This window comes from Neophocaena asiaeorientalis, unplaced genomic scaffold (assembly GCF_003031525.2).
Source record: "Neophocaena asiaeorientalis asiaeorientalis breed wild unplaced genomic scaffold, Neophocaena_asiaeorientalis_V1.1 scaffold322, whole genome shotgun sequence".
NCBI classification, from domain to species: domain Eukaryota; kingdom Metazoa; phylum Chordata; class Mammalia; order Artiodactyla; family Phocoenidae; genus Neophocaena; species Neophocaena asiaeorientalis.
Genome location: NW_020185329.1, coordinates 1,633,380 through 1,655,679, shown reverse-complemented (window position 1 = coordinate 1,655,679; position 22,300 = coordinate 1,633,380). Strand labels below are relative to the sequence as shown.

The following is a 22,300-nucleotide window of genomic DNA, read 5'->3' as shown; positions in this document are numbered from 1 at the left end:
TTTAAGGAGAAGCCATGACAAAACATCAAATAATATAGCTTTTTGAGAGCAGGGGCATTTGGGGGTAGGGAAGATTGTCAGATTTTTTGATAAAGGTAGAGGATCATGAGACAAATAAATGTCTATTGTGCAATGCTGTCTAGAGTGCCCCACGCAGGCCTGCTTTTCCCAGGACTTCTACACGTTCCTCATAACAGGGTTCTTAACTTTTTGTGCCATGGATCCCCTTTGGCAGTTTGGTAGGCCTGTGGGCTTCCTTCCAGAATGTTGGTAAATGAATAAAATAAATAAGATTGCAATGAAAACCAATTATATTGAAATGCAGTTATCACAGTATTAAAAAAAAAAACCTGCTATACATATAGGGGCAGCAGATCCAATACCAATTATAATTTTAAAGCATTGATGAGTGACTATGCGGGATAACAACTCAGGACAACTCTATAGGGGCATTCTAGCTCCAGAACTCACTGTAGGCTCACCTGAGGCCTTTATTGTGACTGCATCACAGCCCAACTTCTGCCTAATTCTGCTGCCTTTACTTCTCTACAAGTATTGACCCCAAGGATACACCCCAGTAAACTTCTTACATCCAACTCTCCATCTCAGAGTCAGCTTTCTGGGGGAACCCAATCATGTGACAATGACAAAAATCTCAGGTACTACTAATACGGCTGTTGTTCTTTGCTTATATTTATAATTGAAGTAAATGCTAAAGTTCATTGGAGGTTAGTGAAAATAAAGATAAATTAGTTTTTCCATCCAAGTTTATATCCCCGTCAATCTTGTCTATGGATGCCTGGGTCAGGACTCCTTGCTCTAAAACTGTGCTTTCCAATATAGTATCCATATGGCTCTTGGCACTTAAAATGTGGCTAATCTGAACTGAGATGTGCTCGAAGTAGGTTTTGAAGGTTTAGTACGAAAAAAGAATGTGTAAAAGATCTCAGTGATACTTTATATTGATTAAATATTAAAATAATAATATATGTATTTATATATATTAGTCTAAATAAAATATATTATTAAAATTAATTTCACCTGATTAATACAGGTAGCCAAAAGGTACATAAAATATGCTCAACATCACTAATTATAAGAGAAATGCAAATGAAAACTACAATAAGGTATCTCCTCACACCAGTCAGAATGGCCATCATCAAAAAGTCTACAAATAATGAATGCTGGAGAGGGTGTCGAGAAAAGGGAGCCCTCCTAAACTGTTGGTGGGAATGTAAATTGGTGCAGCCACTATGGAGAACAGCATGGAGGTTCCTGAAAAAACTAAAAATAGAGCTACCATATGATCCTTCAATCCCAATCCTAGGCATATATACGGGGAAAAACGTAATTCAAAAAGATACATGCACCCCAATGTTCATTGCAGCACTATTTGCAATAGCCAAGACATGGAAGCAACCTAAGTGTCCATCAACAGATGAATAGACAAAGAAGATGTGGTATATTTATACAATGGAATATTACTCAGCCATAAGAAAGAATGAAATAATGCCATTTGCAGCAACATGGATGGACCTTGAGATTATCGTACTAGATGAGGTAAGTCAGTCAGAGAAAGATTGCCATAAGAAAGAATGAAATAATGCCATTTGCAGCAACATGGATGGACCTTGAGATTATCATACTAGATGAGGTAAGTCAGTCAGAGAAAGACAAATATATGATATTGCTCATATGTGGAATCTAAAGAAAAAATAATGCAAAGGAACTTATATGCAAAACAGAAATAGACTCATAGACTTAGAAAATAGACTTATGGTTACCAAGGGGGAAGTGGGGGGAGGGAGGGTTAGTTTGGATTAACATATATACATTACTATGTATAAAATAGATAACCAACAAGGACCTACTATATAGCACAGAGAACTACACTCAATATTTTGTAATAACCTATAAGGGAAAAGAATCTGAAAAAGAACATATATGTATATATATAAAACTGAACAATAATATATATATAGTTTTATATATATAACAGAATCACTATGCTGTATATCTGAAACTAACACAACATTGTAAATCAACCATACTTCAATAAAAAATAAAATAAATTAATTTCACCTGCTTCTTTTTCTTTTTAAAATGTAGTTAATATAAATTTAAACTTACATGTGTGACTCATATTATGTTACTATTGTATACTGATGGTCTACAGCTTTCTCTAACCTCATCACTGCATCAAAACTTAAATGTCTTGAAGATGTCAGTAGAAATGGTGAAGTGAGGACCTCCTCAAATTCTCTCCTCCATTAAGGTAATGAGAACACTGGAAAAAAATGTGCTGGAGGTGGTGGATAACAGTTGAGGAAAACAAGAAGCTCATCAAAAAGCTTAAAAGGAAAAACTGGGGAATGAGATATCCAAAGGGGGCTTTAAAAGCCTTGGGCATATTGCTGTGAATCTAGAACACCTCATGCATGTGTAGGGCTTGCACATGCCCAGGACAGTATGTATGCTCAAGAAAGACCTGAGAATGCCCTAAGCTCTCACCTCTGGCTTAGTTTGAATCTCTATGAAAGCAGAAATTAAAGGCTAGATGGAGTTGAAAACTGCCTAGGTGAGTGTTGAAGATGCCCCAACACACAGACAGCTCTCCTTGGCAAAGACTGAGAAGCTTACTGATCCCAGGCATTTAAGGAAATCTCTGTCTAATAATTAGCTAAACTTTAAGCTGACTGAGCAGAGATTTCAGTGGCTACAAATGACAAAAGAATAAAGACTTTCCAGAACTAGTCCAGAAAAGCCATTAAACAAACAAGCCAGCAACGACAAAACCTGGGGAGAGGGAAGAATCTGATTTTCAGAATTGTCACATTATTTAAGACATCCAGTTTTTAAACAAACAATTATGAGACATGCAAAGAAACGAGAAAGTATGAGACAAGGGAAATAAAGCAATCAATAGGAACTGTCCCTGAGGAAGGCCAGACTTATTAAACAAAGATTTAAAATCACCTTAAAATATCATCAGGGAACAAAAGAAAACCATGTTTAAAAACTAAAGGAGAGTATGAGAAATATGAGAACAATCTCACTAAATAGAGATTATCAATAAAGAGGAAATTATAAAAAAGAAACAAATAGAAATCCTGAAGTTGAAAGGTATAAAAATGGAAATGAAAAATTTGTTAGAGAAGCTCAACAGCAGCTTGGAGCACTCAGAAGAAAGAATCAGGGCTTCCCTGGTGGCACAGTGGTTGAGAGTCCGCCTGCCGATGCAGGGGACATGGGTTTGTGCCCCGGTCCGGGAAGATCCCACATGCCACGGAGCAGCTGGGCCCATAAGCCATGGCTGCTGAGCCTGCGCGTCCGGAGCCTGTGCTCCACAACGGGAGAGACTACAACAGTGAGAGGCCTGCGTACCGCAAAAAAAGCAACAAAAAAAAAACAATAAAAAAGAAAGAATCAGAAAACCTAAAGGCAAGTCAATTGAGATTATCCAATCTGAGGAACAGAAAGAAAACAGAAAGATGAAAAATGAACATAGCCTCAGAGACCTGTGGGACCCATCAAGTGTACCACCATATGCATAATGGGCATTCCTGAAGGGAAGGAGAGAGAAAAGGGCAGGAATATTGGACAACTTCCCAAATTTGATGAAAATCAGTAATAGACACATCAAAGTAGCTCAACAAACTTCCAGTAGGATAAACTCAAAGAGATCTTCACTTAGACATATCATAAACTATTAAAAGTCAAAGACAAGAGTAATTTTGTATAGACTCTTGAAAGCAGCAAGAGTGAATCAAGTCATTACATACAAGAAATCCTCAATAGAATTAACACCCAATTTCAGAAACCATGGAAGTCTGAAGGCAGTGGAATGACATATTGAAAGTGCTGAAAGAAAGACTGTCAATCAAGAATTCTATATTCAGCAAAACAGATTTTTAAAAATGAAGGAGAAATTAACACATTCTGAAATAAATGAAAACTGAGAGAATTTATTGCTAGTAGACCTGCCTATGAGAAATATTAAAATGAGTCCTTCAAGGCTGATATGAAAGGATATTAAGAAGGACACTAGTATCTCAAGAAGAAATAAAGAGCATTGGTAAATGTAACTACATAGGTAAATATAATAGACAGTATAAATGTATTTTTGGTAATTCTCTTCTTCCCCTTCTGATGTAAGACAACTTCATAAAATAATTGTAAGTCTGTGTTGGTGGGCATACAGTGTATAAAGATATAATTTGTATGACAGTAACAGCACAAAGGAGGTGGGGATAGAGCTACATAGGAATACAGCTTTTGGATAATATTGTAATTAAGTTGGTTTTAATCCAAGCTAGAATGTTATAAATTAAGATGTTTAGTTGTAATATCCAGGGCAACTACTCAGAAAATAACTAGAAACATATAGAAAACAATGACAGAAGAATTAAAATGATACACTAGAAAATATCTGTTTAAGACAAAAGATGGCATAGTGAAATAATAGAGAAACAGAAAAAAGACATAGAAAACAAATAGCAAAATGGCAGGCATAAATCCTACCTTATCAGTAACTAAATTAAATATAAATGGATTCACAATTCAATTAAAAGACAGAGATTGGCAGAACGGAATTTAAAAAGTTATACAACTATATCTTGTTTACAAGAGACACAATTTATATTCAAATATGTAGATAGATTGTAAGGATGGAAAAAGATAATATTGTGCAAACCGTTACCAAAAAAAAAAAAAGTTGGAGTGACTATACTAAGATCAGCAAAATAAACCTTTTGCTAAGACAAAATTTGTTACTAGAGAGTAAGAAAGACAATTTTAATGATAAAAGGATCAATCTATGAAGAAGATATAAGAATTATAAACACTAACATGCCTAACAAAGCCCCAAAATACATGAAGCAGAAGTTGGCAGAATTGAAGGGAGGAAAAGTCAACTCAATAATAATAATTGGAGACTTCTATACTCCACTTGAAAAAAATGGATAGAATAACTAGACAGAAGATCAAGGAAATAGAAGACTTGTACAACACTATAAACTAACTAGACCTAATACATATCTATAGAACACTTCACCCAGCAATAGCAGAATATACCTTTTATAGTGCACATGGAACCTTCTCCAATATAGACCATGCTAGGCCATAAATAAGTAAAACATTTTTACTGATAAAAATATCAGTAAAGGGATTGAAATCATTCACAATATGTTCTCTGGTCACAATGGAATGAAATCAGAAATCAAACATAGAAGGATATTTGGAAAATATGTGGAAATTAAACAACACACTCCTAAATAATCCATGGATCAGAGAGGAAATCAGAAGAGAAATTGGAAAATATTTCATTCATTGAGATGAATGAAAACAAAACCACAACACACCAAAACTTATGGGATGCAGCTAAATCACTGAGTAGGGTGAAATTTGTAAATATAAATACCTATGTTAAAAAAGAAGAAATATCTCAACAACCTAACCTTTCACTTTAAGAAACTAGAAAAATAACAGCGAATTAAACCCAAAGCAAGTAGAAGGAAGGAAAAGTTGGTTCTTTGGAAAGATCAAAATTGACAAATTTTAACTAGTTTTACAAAGAAAAAAAAGAGCAGATTGAAATAACTAGAATCAGAAATGAAAGAGGGTGCATTACTACCAACCTTAAAGAAAAAGAAAGGATTATAAGGAAGTGGATTATAAAGAAATTAATAATTGCATGCTAATAAATTAGATAACCTAGATGAACTGTATAAATTCTTAGAAAGCCACAAACTACCAAAACTGACTCAGGAAGAAATAGAAAATCTGAATTGAGTCATAACAAAGTAAAGCAACTGAATTAGTTAAAGACCACACCAAACCAAACCAAAATTTCCCACAAAACCCCAAGTCCTGGTGGCTTCACTTGTGAATTGCACCAAATGTTTAAAGAATTAATACCAATATCTTCTAAAGAGTAGAAGAGAAGGGAACACTTCTTAACACATTCTATGAGGCTACTATTATCCTGATATCAAAACCAGACAAAGTAATCACAAGAAAGAAAACTATAGACCAATATGCTTTATGAATATAGATGCAAAAATCCTTAACAAAATACTAGCAAAACAAATCCAAGCAGGATATAAAAAAGATTATGACCAAAAGAGAATTCTAAGAATTTGAGGCTGTTTCAACCTATAAAAACTATCAACAGATTGTTTAATAGAATAAAGAAAAAAACACATGATTATCTTGATAAACACAGAAAAAACATTTGAAAAATTAAGCAACTTTTCCTGATAAAAAACAATCAACAGACTAGGAATAGAAAGGAAGTTCCTCAACCTAATAATAAAAATCCACAGCTAATATCAAACTTAATGGTGAAAGACTGGATGCTTTCCCTCTAAGATCAGGAACGAGAGAAAGATGTGTGCTTTTGTCACTACTATTCAACATTGTACTGGAAGTTCTAGCCAGGAATTAGGTAAGAAAAAAACAGACAAAAGGGACCCATATTGGAAAGAAAGAATTTAAACTATCTCTATTTGAAGACGGAACATCCTTTTATACATAAAATCCTTAAGGAATCTACAAAAAACTATTAGAGATAATGAACGAGTTCAGCAAGTTTGCAGGATAGACAATCAATATACAAAACAAATTTATTTTTATACATTGGCAATGAACAATTGAAAAATAAGATTAAGAAAACAATTCTAGGGGCTTCCCTGGTGGCGCAGTGGTTGAGAGTCCGCCTGCCGATGCAGGGGATGCGGGTTCGTGCCCTGGTTCGGGAGGATCCCACATGCCGCGGAGCAGCTGAGCCCGTGAGTCATGGCCGATGAGCCTGCGCGTTAGGAGCCTGTGCTCCACGGAAGAGGCCACAACAGAGAGGCCCGTGTACGGCAAAAAAAAAAAAAAGAAAGCAATTCTATTTATGCAGCATGAAAAAGAATCAAATATTCTGGAATGAATTTAACAAAAGAGGTGCAAGACTGTACACTTAAAAACTACGAAACATCATTGAAAGAAATTAAAGACTCAATATAAGGAAAGATAACCTATGTCCAAGGACTGAAAGACTTAATATTGTTAAGATGACAATATTCTCCAAATTGATCTATAGATTTAACACAATCCCTATCAAAATGCCAGTTGCTTTTTAATTATTTTTCAGAAATTGAAAGTTGCATCCTAAAATTCATATGGAAATTTAAGGATCTCAGAATAGATACAACAATCTTGAAAAAGAAGAACAAAGTTGGAGAACTCATACTTTCTGATTTCAAAGCTTACTGCAAAGCTACAGTGATCAAGGTGGTGTGGTATTGCCACAAGGATAAACATATAAATCAGTTCAATAGAAATGAGAGTCCAGAAACAAACCCATACATTTATAGTCAATTGATTGTTGATAGGAATATCAAGACAATTCAGTGGAGGAAGGATAATCTTTTTAACAAATGATTCTGGGACAAGTGGACATCCACTTGGTAAAGTATTAAAATTGGACCCCTACTTAATATCATATACAGAAGGGAACTCAAAATGGATAAAAGACTTACATGTAAGAGCTAAAACTATAAAACCCTTAGATTAAAACATTGGAGTAAATCTTTGTGGCCTTGGATAAGAAAATGTTTTCTTGCATATGACACCAAAAGCATAAGCAATCAAAGAAAAAATAGATAAATTGGACTTAATCAGAATGAAAAACTCTGCTTCTAGGACACTATCAAGAAAGTGAAAAGATAACCTACAGAGTGGGAGAAATTATTTGCAAATTATATATCTGGACAGGGTCTAATATCCAGAATGTAAAAAGAATGATTACAACTCCACAATAAAAAGACCAATAACCCAATTTAAAAAATGGGCAAAAGGTTTGAAAAGACATTTTTCCAAAGAAGATACACAAGTGGCCAGTAAGAACATGAAAAGATGTTCGACATCATTTGCCATTAGGGAAGTGCTAATCAAAATCACAATGAGATGCCATTTCACATTCACCTAGGCTGTAACAAAAAAGACAACAACACATTTTGGTGAGGAGGTGTAGTGGCACGATGTGTACATTGCTGGTGAGAATATACACTAATGCAGCCACTTTGGAAAAAGAGTTTGGCAGTTTGTTAAAATACTAAACATAGACTTACCATATGACCCAGAAATACCACTTCTAGGTATATACCCAAGAAAAATAGAAACGTGTCCACACAAAAACTTCTACACAGATGCTTATAGTAGGATTACTACTTATACAGCCTCAAAGCAGAAACAACCCAAATGTCCATCAGCTGATGGATAAATAAAATACAGTATATTCATACAATGAAATATTATTTGGCCATAAAAAGGAATGATCTACTGAAAGAACCCAAAAACATTATGCTAAATGAATGAAACCAACCACAAAAGGCCACAAATTATATGATTCCATTTATATGAAATGCACAGAGTAGGCAAATCCATAGGGACAGAAAGTAGATTGGGGATTGCCAGGGATTGGGGGGTGCATGGAATGAGGACTGACTGCTAATGAGTATGGATTTTCTTTTTGAGGTGATAAAAATATTCTGGCATTAGATAATGATGATGTTTGCACAGCTTTGTAAATATGCTAAAAAACTGTAATGTATACTTGAAAGGCGTGAATTTTACGGTACCTGAATTACATCTCATTAGAAAACATAAGCAGTCTTGGGTTCTCTTCCACTGAATCTGTAGCTAGCCAGGCTGCCTTGGTGCTTCTGGGTCCAAGGAGTGCTGAAGGCCTGTGTTTGAATGAGGGCTTCCTTTTGGAGATAGTAGAGTAATTCAAGGGTGCAGGTGTAAGGGGAAAGATTTTGGGGACTGGTTGGAAGACCGGTATGTGTGTGTGTGCATTCTCTACTTGTCCTTAAAATCATGTCACACACAGAGCCACATTTTCCATCTAAGGCCAAATAGGGCTGCTTGTGGGTGTGAGCACGTATGGGAGGCAGACTCTCCCCAGCGGCGACACTTCCATGGCATTAGGTCACATGTGCTGGGAGACCAGCATCTTTCTACACTCTTTCTCCTACCATCCACCTGGGAAACACCCTGGGAGGGACGTTCCTCACCTTTTCTTCAGGCATTTCCAGGAGGGGCAGAGCCGGGTGTGTATCCTGGGGGCTTGAGGGCCAGCTAGGGCTGGTAAACTCTGACTCATAGAGTTTGTGTCTGCTGGAAAGAGGCTCTGGCAGGAGAGGACTGCTGTGAATGTGAGTGTCAGACATCTCTTCCATGCGGCGGTCACTCATGGATCATGTGACTGGTGAAAGGAAAGGGAAAGAACGGGTGAGTCAGGATGGGGCCTCAGGGACTTGACCAAGGCTGGATGGAGGCCCCAGGAGGACTGAGGTCTGTCCTGACACGAGGGACCTACTCCTCCAGTCTCCAGAGGGGCCTGAAGCCATTCCTCAACCCACGTGACCTGTACCTTTCAAAATGCCCCCATTCTTCCAAGCCCAGAAGAAAGTCCATTTCTGCTGTGCAGATTTCCCTGACCACCCAGTTAGACTAGATCTCTTTTTTTTTTTCTGATCACTAAAATATTTTTTCTCTACCTTTCATATCGTCCATTGTACTCTCTTATTGTGGTAATTAGTTGTACATATATTTTCCCCTTGATACATACATGTGGATCTGGGTCTTCCAACCAAATGGGGGTCTAAGAGAGATTTGTTTTCTTAGTTGCTGTGCAGCTTATATTGCTGACAGTTGGCCTGCAGTGCCCCCTCTCTCCCCTCTGCCCTCAGTGCCCTTTCCAGCTCCTCCCCTCTTCCCTTCCCCAGGAGCAGTAAGCAGCTCTGGTATGATCTCTTGGAGGCTATGTGCACGGGTCCCTCCATGTGGGGCTCCTTTTCCTTTTACCACTGGGCCAGGGCTTTTGCCAGGACTTGGTTTTAAACAACCTCTGCCCAGTGTCCTTAGTTTCCAGTTTAGTCCGTCTGCTCCCTCGTAGTTCTGTACTTCTCCTCTTCCTGTCTCAGCCATTCTTCCTTGGCCTCTTCCAGCTCAATTACGTCTTCCTTGACTTTGACTTTATTGCTTCTTTGGGAGGTGGTTTTGGATCTGCACACAGTCTCATCTCAGTATGAGCTAGAGTTTTCCTCATTGGTCCGTGCTGCCATGGGTTAACCTTCCATCTACATACCTGTAACTCCCAAATCTAACATTTCCAGCCCAGTTTTGAGCACTAGATTCATAGATTTAATTCTTTACTTCATACTTGCATGTGGATGTTCCAGAAGCAGCTTAAACTTAATACACTGAGACAACTCATAATGTTCCCTTCCCAAGTCCTGTCCTCCTCCCTCAAAGGGGCCCATCCCAGGAAAAGTCCCCTCCCCCTTCCAAGCTGCTCCTTCAGACAACGCAGGAGTCAAACTTCATGCTCCCTTCTCTTCCACTCTCCAAATCCAGTAATTCTATCTCTAAGATACACCTTGATGTACAGTATCACCACTTAATTGTCATTACTTCTTGTCACTTCTCCAATAACTCTCAAATGATCACCTCTACCTCTTCTCAGATTTCTCCTCCAAGCCGTGCTCCACAGGCAGTCAGACTTGTCATATTAACACTCAAGACTACTCATGTCTGTTTCCTGATTAAATCCCTTCAGTGGCTACAGAGGGAAAGCCACTGGGCTCCACACTGGCCTTCTTCTAGCACTTTCTACCTCAGGGTCTCTGTAAATGCTGGTCCATCTGCCTGGAAGGCTTCTCCCTCATTCTTTACCTGGGTGACTCCTACTTTTCCCTTTATGTCAATTATCACCTATCAGTGATGCGTTCCCTGATGGTCTCCTGTCACATGTCCTCATGGGACCCAGTATTTTTCCTTATACTGCTGTATCCCAGCTCCTAGCATAGAGCCTGGCACATAGTAGGTATTCGATAAATAAGTAGTTCAGTGAAGGAGAAGGAGGGAAGGAAGAAAAGGGGGAAGGAAGGGTGGAAAACTACAGGTAACTGCTAGAGTGGGGGAACTTTACAAATCACTGTGGGTCTCAGGTGTTGAATGGTTTAAGAAGGTGTGGGCCTGCCCACCAGCTCTGCACTTTGAGGCAAAACTCTGCTGTGTCTAGCACTTGTTCTCATTCCCAGGAAGAGCTCATTTGAACCATGGGTGATTTTTAGCATGGGTCAGCAAACATCATTCAGATCAAACCAACTCCTCTTTCTCGTTCTGCCATGGTTCTGAAAGAGGGCCTTTCCTCTACTCTGACTTTGCAGGTGGCGTTTCAGTGAGTTTCAGACTGCCCTGGAGGGGGCACCCTGGAAAGGTTTAGGAGAGGGAAAGCCCGCAAGCCTGAGAATCTGTCCCTTCCCAATGCACTCTCTCCCTCTGGTGGCTAAGAGGTGATACAGCATCCCGGCCTGTTTGTACAATTCCTTCCAAGTCACCTAGTTGAAAACGTGAGGGGCAGTGAGATATCTAGACACACGATCTGCGTGACACTATATATCTGAATGAACTAGAAATGTTCTGGAAAAATCAGTGGCTGTAAATTACATTAAAAATCCAGTTGAAAAATAAGTTTCTTCCCCAAACATATTTCATTGAATCTAAGATGTTATCAACTGTAAGATGTATCATTGTTTCATATATAACCAAGAAAGAAGAAAATGCTGGCAATTAAAATTACAGGTTGCACCCTGATTTAAGAAATGTTAAAATATGAGAAAGATGTATATTATATAATCAAGGAAATATGATAAAAGTCATAGTGATGCGGCTCAGGAATACAGGAGTAGGAACTGTTTTCTAACTGCGGGACTTCAAACATTTATATATTTTTTTGATGAAAAATGTGTGTGTATATTATGAGCCCTTTAAGAACAGGGCCTGTTACCTTGTCGATTTCTGTATTTGCATTGCTCAGCAGAAAGCCTGACACATAATAAACCCTCAATATATGTTTAATGATTATGGAAAGAATGAATGATTGCACAACGGAAGTACTCTCCAGAGTGTCTCCAAAAAGGCTCCATCTTCTCTTCCTTTGAGTCCCTTCTGTATGCAGATAATATTCCCAATTACCGATGGAGAAATCAAGGCCCAGGAAAGCAAAGCAAGAGTTGTTTCTCACGTGGATTAACTCTCTGCACTTTCTGAAGCAAACTTGCTGCCTTGTGACGGCTACAGGGAGCAGAGACCCAGGGAAGACACCAGCTTGCTGCAGAGTCAAGATTAGACCCCGTTTCCCACCCTGGGCTCCTTCTATTACTCCAACTGCCTGGCAGGGCACAGCTGGGGGAGGCGGGGGGAGGCAGGCAGCCCTCCAGCCCGGGGCCAGGCCCTCAGCCCAGTGTCCTATTTCATAAGCCCACATAACCTCGGCAGGAACAACGTGATTGCATCTCCTCTGGGGAACACAGCATTCCTTTGCCATGGGAATGTTTATCCTGTTCAAATGGGGGAATTTTGGCTTTGGGGTAGGGGCGAGACGTGCAGCAAAAATGGCCTTGTAAAGAGAAGGTCACTGTTTGGAAAGAGCAAAGGCTGTGGAAGCTGAGATGCCCAGCCTCACTGTTTTCTCTGCCAGGAGTTGCTGCATGGGCCTCTGTCTCTCTCTCTTTAGCGGGTTCTTAGGACAGTGAAAGTGCTGACTTGGTTCTTGGCACACAGTAGGTGCTCAGTGATTTTTATTTTCCTCCCTTCGTGTTCTCCCAAACTGAAGGGAAAGATGGCTAAAGCAACCAGATGAGGTGCAAACTGGCTGGTCTGAAGCAGAATGCCTTTCAAAAGTTTCCATAAGGCGTCGGCCACTTGTTAAAACTGGACAGTGAAATCGCTGCCCGAGCCACGTCCCATCAGAAGGCGGCAGCCCTCAGAGCCCATTCCCAGTTCAGTTCTGAGCCAGTCCATGAAACCTGCTTCCAAGAACACATAATTATCTGCTTGGCGTGAGAACGCTCTCCTTGGCTGCCCGCACCTCCTCTTCTCCCTCAGAAATGTGGACAGAAATGGTTGTTTGGATCAGCCTCCTATCTCTCCAAAAAGTCAGGCCTCAACCTTCCGCAAGGAGGCTCCCCAGATAGACTGGGCCCTCCTTCCTCTTTGTAAGAAGCTCCCTGTTGAATACCTACTGTGTGCCCTTAGGCTATCCCAGGGGGCACAGAGCTGCCGCTCTGGTGGTAGAGAAGCAGGGAGAGAGGCAGCAGACTCTCAGTGTGGAGGGAAAGTGGGGCAGGGTGGGGGGGATGCAGGGACTGCTGTCGAAGCACAGGGCAGTTCCCCAACCTCCCTGCCTCAGGGAGACCAGCCCAGGCTTTCCTGTTAGGGCTTGGCTGAGCAGGCAAGAGGCAGGCGAGCACTCCAGCCAAGGAAATGCCTGAAAAAATACACACCTGTTTTGTGCCAGGAAATCCCAGTTGTGGGCCTGCTGGAGCCGGAGTCAGCCAGCAGCCAAGGCGAAGCTGTGTGTTAGAAGCCAGACTGTGAGTTCTCAGTCCATATACTTGGACCCCATTTCACCTCCCAACATCAGAAATTGTGGCTTCCACTCTACTGTACTAATTTTGAAATTCTTCTTCTAGCTCTTTTCTCTAAAAGACTGTTTCCAGTAGCAATGTAAAAACATGCCTCTGCCCAGTGGAGAGAAGCTGCACCCTCCCGGCATATTCCTGCAGTTATGAGAGGAAAGGGCCTGTGATTGAGGGGTTTCTGTTTTTTTTGGGTTTTTTTTTGCGGTACGCGGGCCTCTCACTGTTGTGGCCTCTCCCGTTGCGGAGCACAGGCTCCGGACGCGCAGGCTCAGCGGCCATGGCTCACGGGCCCAGCCGCTCTGCGGCATGTGGGATCTTCCCGGACCGGGGCACGAACTCGTGTCCCCTGCATCGGCAGGCGGACTCTCAACCACTGCGCCACCAGGGAAGCCCCTCTTTTCTTTTTTTGAAGGGTTTCTTGAGTTTTTGGTGTGAATCAGTGCACAGTTGAAGCTCCCCCTCGCTGTGGCTTGTTGGGTTTAAGTCTGCCTGTGACCTTGTCATGGGGGGTGAATCTAAAATGGCCTCATTTACGTCATCTTCCACCCAGCTGAGTTACTGAGGTTGCAGTGTTCTGGAGAAGGAAAAGTGATTAGTACGTTTTCCAAAATATTTACTGAATTGATTAATTTTACCCAAGACTTTACAATTGATACAATTATGGAAAGGGAGAGTTTCCATAAATTTCTACAACCGTAGGACGGAAAGGGATATCCTTTGCCTCTTTCAAACTTTGAAGGTCCATTTCTTAGTGCCTCTGACTGTTGGCTGGGGTCCCACAACCCCATGAGGCAGTCTGCTCTCACTGTGCACAGCTCTGATTACCGGAAACCCTTGGGTCTGTGGAGCTGACATCAAGCCCCTGAGTTTTACCCATCGCGGGCGCACTCCCTGCGCCACATAAGAGCACTTCAGGGATTGAGTCCAAACCTTCCTTTCTCTAGGGCAGACCCCTTGAGCTTCCTTTGATTTGACTCAGCAGACAAGGCCCCCAGACTCTCTGCTGTCTTGCTACGATCACAGTGACAGCAGGATCAAAGGCAGGGACTTCGCTCTGAAGGACCTTGCTGAGTCAGGCTGGGTCCCTAGGCCAGGGGCTCTGCGGATCCCTGAGCTTGGTGGACAGCTGCTGAAAGGGAGAAATCAGCTGTGCAGTGCTCAGTGGACGCTGGAATGGGAACAGAAGAGGCCCATGGGCTGGTGGATCATCCCCAGGGAGGCCAGGGAGAGGCCTGGTCAATAGACAGATAGGCTGGGGAAGAAAGGAAGGAGCCTGGCAGGCCACCGGGCCTAGGTGAGAGGTGCCTTTCTCAGGGTCAGTTGTACAAGATGTTGTCCAAGTGCTGCCTCTTGTTAGGAGTGGCTCAGAGCTTTTCTTGGCAGCTCCGGCCCAATGAGTTTGATTTGGGCTCAGAGGAGCCTGACTCACTGGGGCCAGAAGGTCAGGTGGGTGGGACGGGAGTCAGGAGGCAGCAAAACTCCTCTGGGCCATCAGCAGACTGTCTGGGGTTAGACGGCTGGTGGCCAGTGTGCCGGGGGCCGTATCTTTCTGGCCTCTCCTTCAGGGCCAGGGCTGGGGCCTGTAGCTGGGAATTTAACCAGGGCCCTCAGCTGAAAGCCTCAGGAGTCTATGTGAGGTGGAGGTAAGAGACCAGACCTTTGATCTCCGCCTTAGATACTAGCTTGTGTTTGGAAGGACATTCAGAGGTGCGCACCACACCCTTCTCAGCTGACACTTTTCAAGTGGGATGACCCTTCCACGGGCTCTGTACTGAGCCACTGCCTCACCATCACAACTGCAGTAATTACCAGGCCGTCAGAGTTCCCTTCGAGGGCCTTTGTCTGCACCAGTCTATTCTCTCCCTCTGGGCCAGGCCCACCCCTGTCCAGGCCAGCTCACATCCCTTTCCACCTCCCCACCGGTGGTGGATATATTATCTTAAAACACTACTTGGTCATGCCACGGCTCAAAAAGCTTCCCAGGTGCTCCAGGTCTGAGGGTCTCATCACCTCTGGACGGGATATGCACACTGCTCCAGATGCTAATTGTTTTTGGTGGGAAATTGTTGTATATTTAAGCAAACATGGCTTATAAAAGAGTAGCATGCAAACATTTTAATTTTTAAGGTAAACATTTCTGGACAGACATTTCGAGTTTGTAGCTGGCTGCTTTGGGCATGTCCCCAGACCACCTGGGGACGATGCATCAAGTGCCTCCATCAGTTGGGGCTAGTTGGGGGAAAACTTAAGCAGCACTGAAGGTGGCCACTGTCCTTGCTCCCCTGCAGCTCTGCCTGAGGGCTGGGCCCCCTGTGCCTGAGCATGTGCCCCTGGCTTGGGCAGGAGGTCTCCTCTGGTCCCATGACCCCCTCAGGCTTGATTCTGCGTCATGTGTGGTGCTCTCCATTATCCACCCTGATTCTGCCCACAGCCTGGCCCTGTCATCACTACGGTACCTTCCTGACCACCCGGAGGTGCTCTGACCTTGCCTTTGACCCATGTGGTGGTTGGGATTTGTTTTACAGTGCAAGAGTCACACACACACACACACACACTCATCCACACATCCACTCACGTACAAGCCCCCGCCACACGCACACAATCATACATACACTCACACACACATATCTCTTGCACACACACATACACGTGCACACACTATGAACACTACAAATTTTGCACTGCTTTAAGCCTTCACGCGCATAGTATTTCATACTTTACAAAGCACTTTCCTTACTATAACTGCATTGGTCTCCTCAAACGGTCCCATGATGTGTGGAGAGAGGTAGGATGGTGTATTCATCTCACTTCACAGGCCCAGCGAAGTGAGGCTAGCTGCCTGAAGTCACATGGGGGTTGACATAGGAGCTGGGGCTGACCCTGCCTCCTAATGCTCAGACCTGGGCTCTTTCTGCATCACTGACACCCTTGCTACGGGTCTTGGACTCTTCCCTGAGGAGGACTCTCTCCTCCCATGCATATACCAGGGGCCTGGCTGTATATAGTTTATGCTTTTGGTCTTTGGATGCAGTGTGTACAAACACATGCCTCCTTGCATGAACTGGACCACAGTGTGAGCTGGGACTTTGCGTGTGTAACTGGGATGGTGTGTAGCCCCATCTGCCACCGTGGCAGGGAGAGAGTTCTGTACTTGACCTCTCCAAAAGGCTTTGTTTGGCATGTCCGTAAGGCCCTTGAGCTACGCCCTTTCTTTTCAACCAAACTTTGATAATTTTTTTCCCGGCACAGATATTTGCTTTCTGAAAGCGACACTGATTAGAGAGGGGAGTCAGGCTGTCCCTGGGAGGGTGCAGAAACTGGGACAGATCCCATCAGGCGCTGTCCTTGGAGCCTCTTATTCAGCTAAAACAAAGTCAGGTGAATATGGAAGGCCTCTGTGGACAGAGTGGAGGTGTTTAGAATGGGGTGAGGGGTACTGATGGGAGGGGGAGGGGAGGCAGTTAAGGGGCCGGTGTTCAATCTCAGGTCATTCTTAAGCACCCGCCGAAGGGGCGACTGGACTGGATTCTCCCAGTGTGGCATCCCGCCTGCCGCATCCTCCATGGCTTTAGACAGCGCTTCTCAATGTGCTGTAACGTGCTTAGGAGCTGGCTTTCCCCCAGTCTCCCAGTTTTCAAAACTGGCTTCACATAAGCCATTTTCTGCACATGATGAACCCAAGCCACTGTTTTCATCTGGTTTGGTGGGAACTGAGTAGGGATGAATTGTTTTCAAAGCACCTCCCCATTCCCTCCAGCCAGATGTGAATGCTCCTTCCTTTAAACCCTGAGAGCAAAGGTCCTCAACCTTGACAGCACACGGGCATCGTCTCTTTCTAGGGAGCTTTAAAAATGCTGCTGCCTGGGCTCCTTCTCCAGAGATTCTGACTTAAGTAGTCTGGGCTGCAGCCTGGGATGGTTAAAAGCTCCCCAGGGATGCTGACGTGCAGCACAGATGGAGAAGTGCTGACCTAGGTCGCTAAGTCTGTTCTTGTTTTGCATACAGTCTGCTCCCACCTGCTCAAGATGCGTGATGAGCATCAGCTCCAGTTCTGAACTCAGGAGCTCAGCCCCACCTGCAGAAGCAGAATCTACATTTGAACAAGAGCCCCATGTCTGCTCCTTCAGGTCTGAGTGGCACAGATATAGGGGTCTCAGCTGGTGGCAGAGGTGGGCTGTGGGAGCTGTAGGAGAGGGCCTGGAAAAGATCTTCATTCAATTCAGAACTTTTTTGCTTAGTGGTCAGAGCATTCAGTAAACAAGCAAAACCAGACAGATTTAAGAACAGCAAAACAAAATCAAAACAAAAGATGTATGACTTTAGTTAAATGTCATTACGTCCTCTATCTCCAGATGAAAGGAGGTAGCAAACACTCCAGTCTTTTCCAGTGTGTGCCTTGGCCTGCAGAAGCCAAGTCCCTGCTTTCCATGCAACCTGCTCAGGGTCATAGCAATGGCCTACTCTCAAGGAAGCTAGTTATAGGGGCTGCACAAGTTCAGAAATAAGCATGTACTGCCTATGGAAACAGAGGCTCATTCAGTTGTTGGAATATCGAAATCGAATGCTCACCTTGCCTTGTAATCCCATACAAGAATGTAAAGAGGAGACACAGACGGGTTGTGGATTTGCCCATCCCCGAGGAGAACAGAAGCTTGGACCCACATTGGGGTGAGTGGAAGTTAGGGGCCTTCGGTTGTGGCGGCCTCATGCAGCCTTGCCAGAAGCTTCAGTGGGGATGAACACAGCAGGAGGAAAACACTCAGTGATCAAGAGATGAGTGTGCACTCTCAGAGAGGAGAGGACAGAGAGAGCCCCACCTGATGTGGAAAGGGACATTTTGTGCAGGTAGTGAGAAGAGAAATACAGCTGGGATTGGCAGAAATGAAGGAAAAAGTGGAAGGATTGGAGAATTCTAGACACAAGAAAGAAGAAGAAGGAGAAGGAGAAGAAGAGGAGGAGGAAGAAGAAGAAGGAGAAAAGATGTGACTGAGGAGAGGAAAAAAGAGAAAATGAAGTCACAGCGCAGTAGACGCTGTAGACGCTGACGTGCTGGTAGTAAAGGAAAGGGGGCAAAACCAGGCTGTGGAGGAGACAGACGGGGCGGGGCAGGCAGACAGCAGCCCCTGAGCCAGTTGTCTCTGCTCTGACGGGGCAACGGCCTTCAAGCTGCCACACCCCTTGGCTTGGCTTCCCCCCCCTCCTCCCCTCTTCCACGAATCCTGTGAAGGATAGAGAAGAGGAATTGGGGAGCTTCTTTTTCATCACCCTGACATATCATCTGGACTCAGAAATAGCCCCTGGGCCAGCTATCTAAAAAGGAAAAGAGGAGTTTAACAATTCCAGCTCCATCCCACCCTCACTCCTCCCATATGACTAATCAGATTGACAAAACAATCTTTCTCCAGATGCCCAAAGAAGCCACTTGGGGTTGCATCAGTTGGGTGTCAAGGAATGTGTGCATTTGGAAGTGGCTGAAGGCATTTGCCGAGCTGCTTGTTTTCTGACTCCCTGAGGCTTGACTGAGGTAATGGGAGAGCTAAGTTGGCTATATTTAAACAGCCAAAAATCTGAAGAGATGGAATTTGTCTGGACATCACTGGAAAGTAAATTGAGCTTGTTGTGAAATCTCTGAAGATGTGTTTTCTCTTGAGCATCTGAAAGGAGGGTGAGTGTTGATGAGCAAATCCCACTGGGATAGAACAAAAAGCACATGGACTCTGGAGTCCAGCCAAATTCCAGCTCTGCCAGTCACCACAGTGCCACCTCAGACACAGATCCTTCCTCACTGTGAAGCAGGATGTTGGTAACTACCTTGCAAGGCCACATGCAGAGGGCCTAGCTCACTGCCTGGCATGCGGTGGGTGTCAACCGGTGTCAGTTTCTACCTCTATCCACCCACATGTTCTGGGGTTGTCCACAAATTCTAAGGACTCCAACTAACAGGGATTTTAAGAGAGTGGATTGGTTGATGTAAATATTTAGAAATGTTAATCTTCCAAAAATTTCTTCATAGCAGGTCTTATATTGGATGTTATGCTTTCATTCAAAAGTATTTGTTGAGCACCTACTATGTGCCAGTCACTGGAGATTCAACAGTGAGAAAGAAAGAGCCCTTCTTGTCCTAAGGGAAACCAGAAGGTAACCTGTAAGTGCCCAGGGATGGGATTGTCTGGTGCCCATGGCGGGAGTGTAGATTATGGAAGTGAAAACAAGGGAGCACCTCTTGGTGACCTAAGGGGCTGAGGGACATAACTAGGATGTTTGGGAGGAAGACTGAGGAGGCTAAAAATCCTGCAATATGCAGGACAAGCCTATATGACAAGGGATTGTCCCACTCAAAATGCTCGGTGAGAAACCATCATAGACCAAGTGTGAAAAAAGTCATGGAAACCAAAAACTTTCCTGCTGGTAGAAATATTTTTAATATCATCATTTCCCTAACATCAGCTTTTAAGAGATCTTTGAATTGGGTGTTAAGGGATCTTGTATCCTGTTTCTTTTGTTTTCCAGATTTTCTAGGCCTTTTTCTCCTAGGGCCTTGCCTTCTATATAATGATTGTATTCATTTTTTGGTAATATTCCTAATTCCTTCACGCACAAAGCTCATGCAACCAACTGTGAACTAAGAAGTGGGGTTTAATCAGGATTCTAGGATTCACAGATCCCCTTGATCAGTGATTTGCCTCTACCAGGGGTCTAGCTTTGATTAGGGGTACAGATGGGGACCACAGATTTGGGAGAGGACAAATGGCTCATTGTGGATCTGAACACACTGTCTTTGGCTGCATTATGTCTGCACTCTAACTCACTAAGACAAGAGTCAGGAAAACCCCTCTAAAAACTGATGATCCGTCTATAACATCTTCAAGGGCTTCTGAGGTTCTAAGATATAAATTTTTGGGAATACACATTAAAAATGATATGACAGTATAACCCACCCAATAATCATATTCTTTTAAGAATTAAATTAAAATTAATTTAATTGTAATTAAATTAAAATTTAACCATGTTTATACTTATCATGTTCATAAAATCATATACATTCATTGTGAAAACGTAAACTACTGAAGAGTACAGGAAGAGAGCAAAAACTCATTCCATTGTCCAGATGCAGAAAAGGCCATCATAAACATTGGGGATCTATCATTCCAAACAACTCTTTGCTTATAGTCACAAGCAGCCAGAGAAATGGACAGACAAAAATAATTTTCTAGAAATAGGATCATGCTTTACAAAATATTTTTTAAAGTTAAAAGTATTATATTTAATTTTATGTGACCTTAACAAAAGAAAAATGAATTAAAGTGAAACTAAAGAAACTGCTGATCTTCAGATAAGTGTTTATCACAGGAAATATTTTTGGTTTTTATAACCCTTTAAGACTAAGAAAACAGAAAAACTATTTGGAAAAAAATCAAGAATTCGGTATCTTTAAAAAAATTCCATGTTTCACTTTTAGGTAGTGTTGATTACCTCTTCACTAAGAAAAATGAGGAAATTGGTTTTCCATACTTTTATCAATTTTTATTAATTTTTTTACCATTATTATTTTTGCTTTGTCAAGGTTTATACGTTTTTATTTTATTCTTTAATTGTAATTCCAAGTTGTCTTCTACCTCTAATTCTATTTATCTATCCAGAGAAAAAAGAACTAATACATTAGGCCATTATTAGGTGGGACTCAATGATCCTTGCCTGCTGGTAGTCACAGCACTGACCTGTGTAACCAGTGGAACATTGTAGAAATAATGGTCTGTGACTTCTGAGGCTGGGTTATAAAAGACAGCCTTGCACTCTTGGCTCGCTTGCTCTTGGGGAAACTGCTGCCACGTCATGATGACACTCAAGCAGCCTTAGGAGTTCCTCAACAACCAGCATCAGCTCACCAGCTGTGTGAGTGAGCTGCCTTCAGAGTGGATCTTCCAGCCCTGGGCAAGCCTTCAGATGACAGCAGCCCTGTAGCCATCTTGACTGCTGTCTTATTATAGACCCAGAATGACCCAGAATGACCCAGCTGTGCTGCTTCTGGATTCCTGGCCAAAGACATTCTGAGGATAATAAATATTTATTGTTGTTTTAAGCTGCTAAGTTTTGGGCAATTTGTTACACATCAATCGATAATGAATACATTAGCCATCAATATCTCTTCAAGGATCTGATTTTAGCCAGTCTCTTAGCAGGAATCTTGAAAGACATTTTTTCATAGGAAAAGGTTCTTGGGGAGAAGGAAGGAACCAATATTTATTGGACACCTACAGTGTGGTAGGTATTGTTACCCTATGTTATCTTATTTAATCCTTATAGCAACCCTGTAGAATAGTGTGGAGGGCACTTGCGTACCAACTTAGAGGTAGTCTGCTGCCAAAATGTGATGACAGGACCTATAAAAAAGATCTGTTTGCCTCACACTTTTGCAGGAAATTTGTTTCCTATTGATTATCATGGGGCAGAAATATCTTTTGGGAAAAATATTGACTGTGAAGATTTTTGGCTGTGAATATTGGCCGTGAAACACAATCAACCCAGTGTTTGAGGAATGTATATACCCAGCCCTGTGGCACATTCTGTGGGGACCTGCCTGAGAAGTACTAACCAGTATTACCTTCAAGGGGGCAGAGACAACACTTAAATGCAGGAACAGAATCAGAAAGCAAACTGAGAAGGTACTGACACAGTTAAAGCACTCCATCATTTAATTATTTGGCTGTCCTTAGCAAGGGCCTCTCATTTGCAAGGCTGTAGCCTTGAAGAATGTGAAATACATGATTTCCTTCCTCTGGGGACTGAAGGATGGTTAGACATGTAAAAATGATGTAGGA

At 42.5% G+C, this 22,300-nt stretch overlaps 1 protein-coding gene across 8 annotated transcripts in view; it reads right to left on the bottom strand.

Moving 5' to 3' along the window:
• The window catches only part of SLC14A2 (solute carrier family 14 member 2), a 451,251-nt gene that overhangs the window by 46,686 nt on the left and 382,265 nt on the right, over positions 1–22,300 (bottom strand). For 7 of the 8 annotated variants that reach the window (XM_024734703.1, XM_024734700.1, XM_024734697.1 and 4 more), the window contains one exon: positions 9,066–9,256. In XM_024734703.1, coding sequence (XP_024590471.1) covers positions 9,066–9,245 — 180 coding nt within the window. In that variant the 5' untranslated portion in view covers positions 9,246–9,256. Of the gene's footprint in view, positions 1–9,065; positions 9,257–13,343; positions 13,413–22,300 lie in introns of all 8 variants that reach the window. The other variant, XM_024734698.1, reaches the window with a different exon arrangement.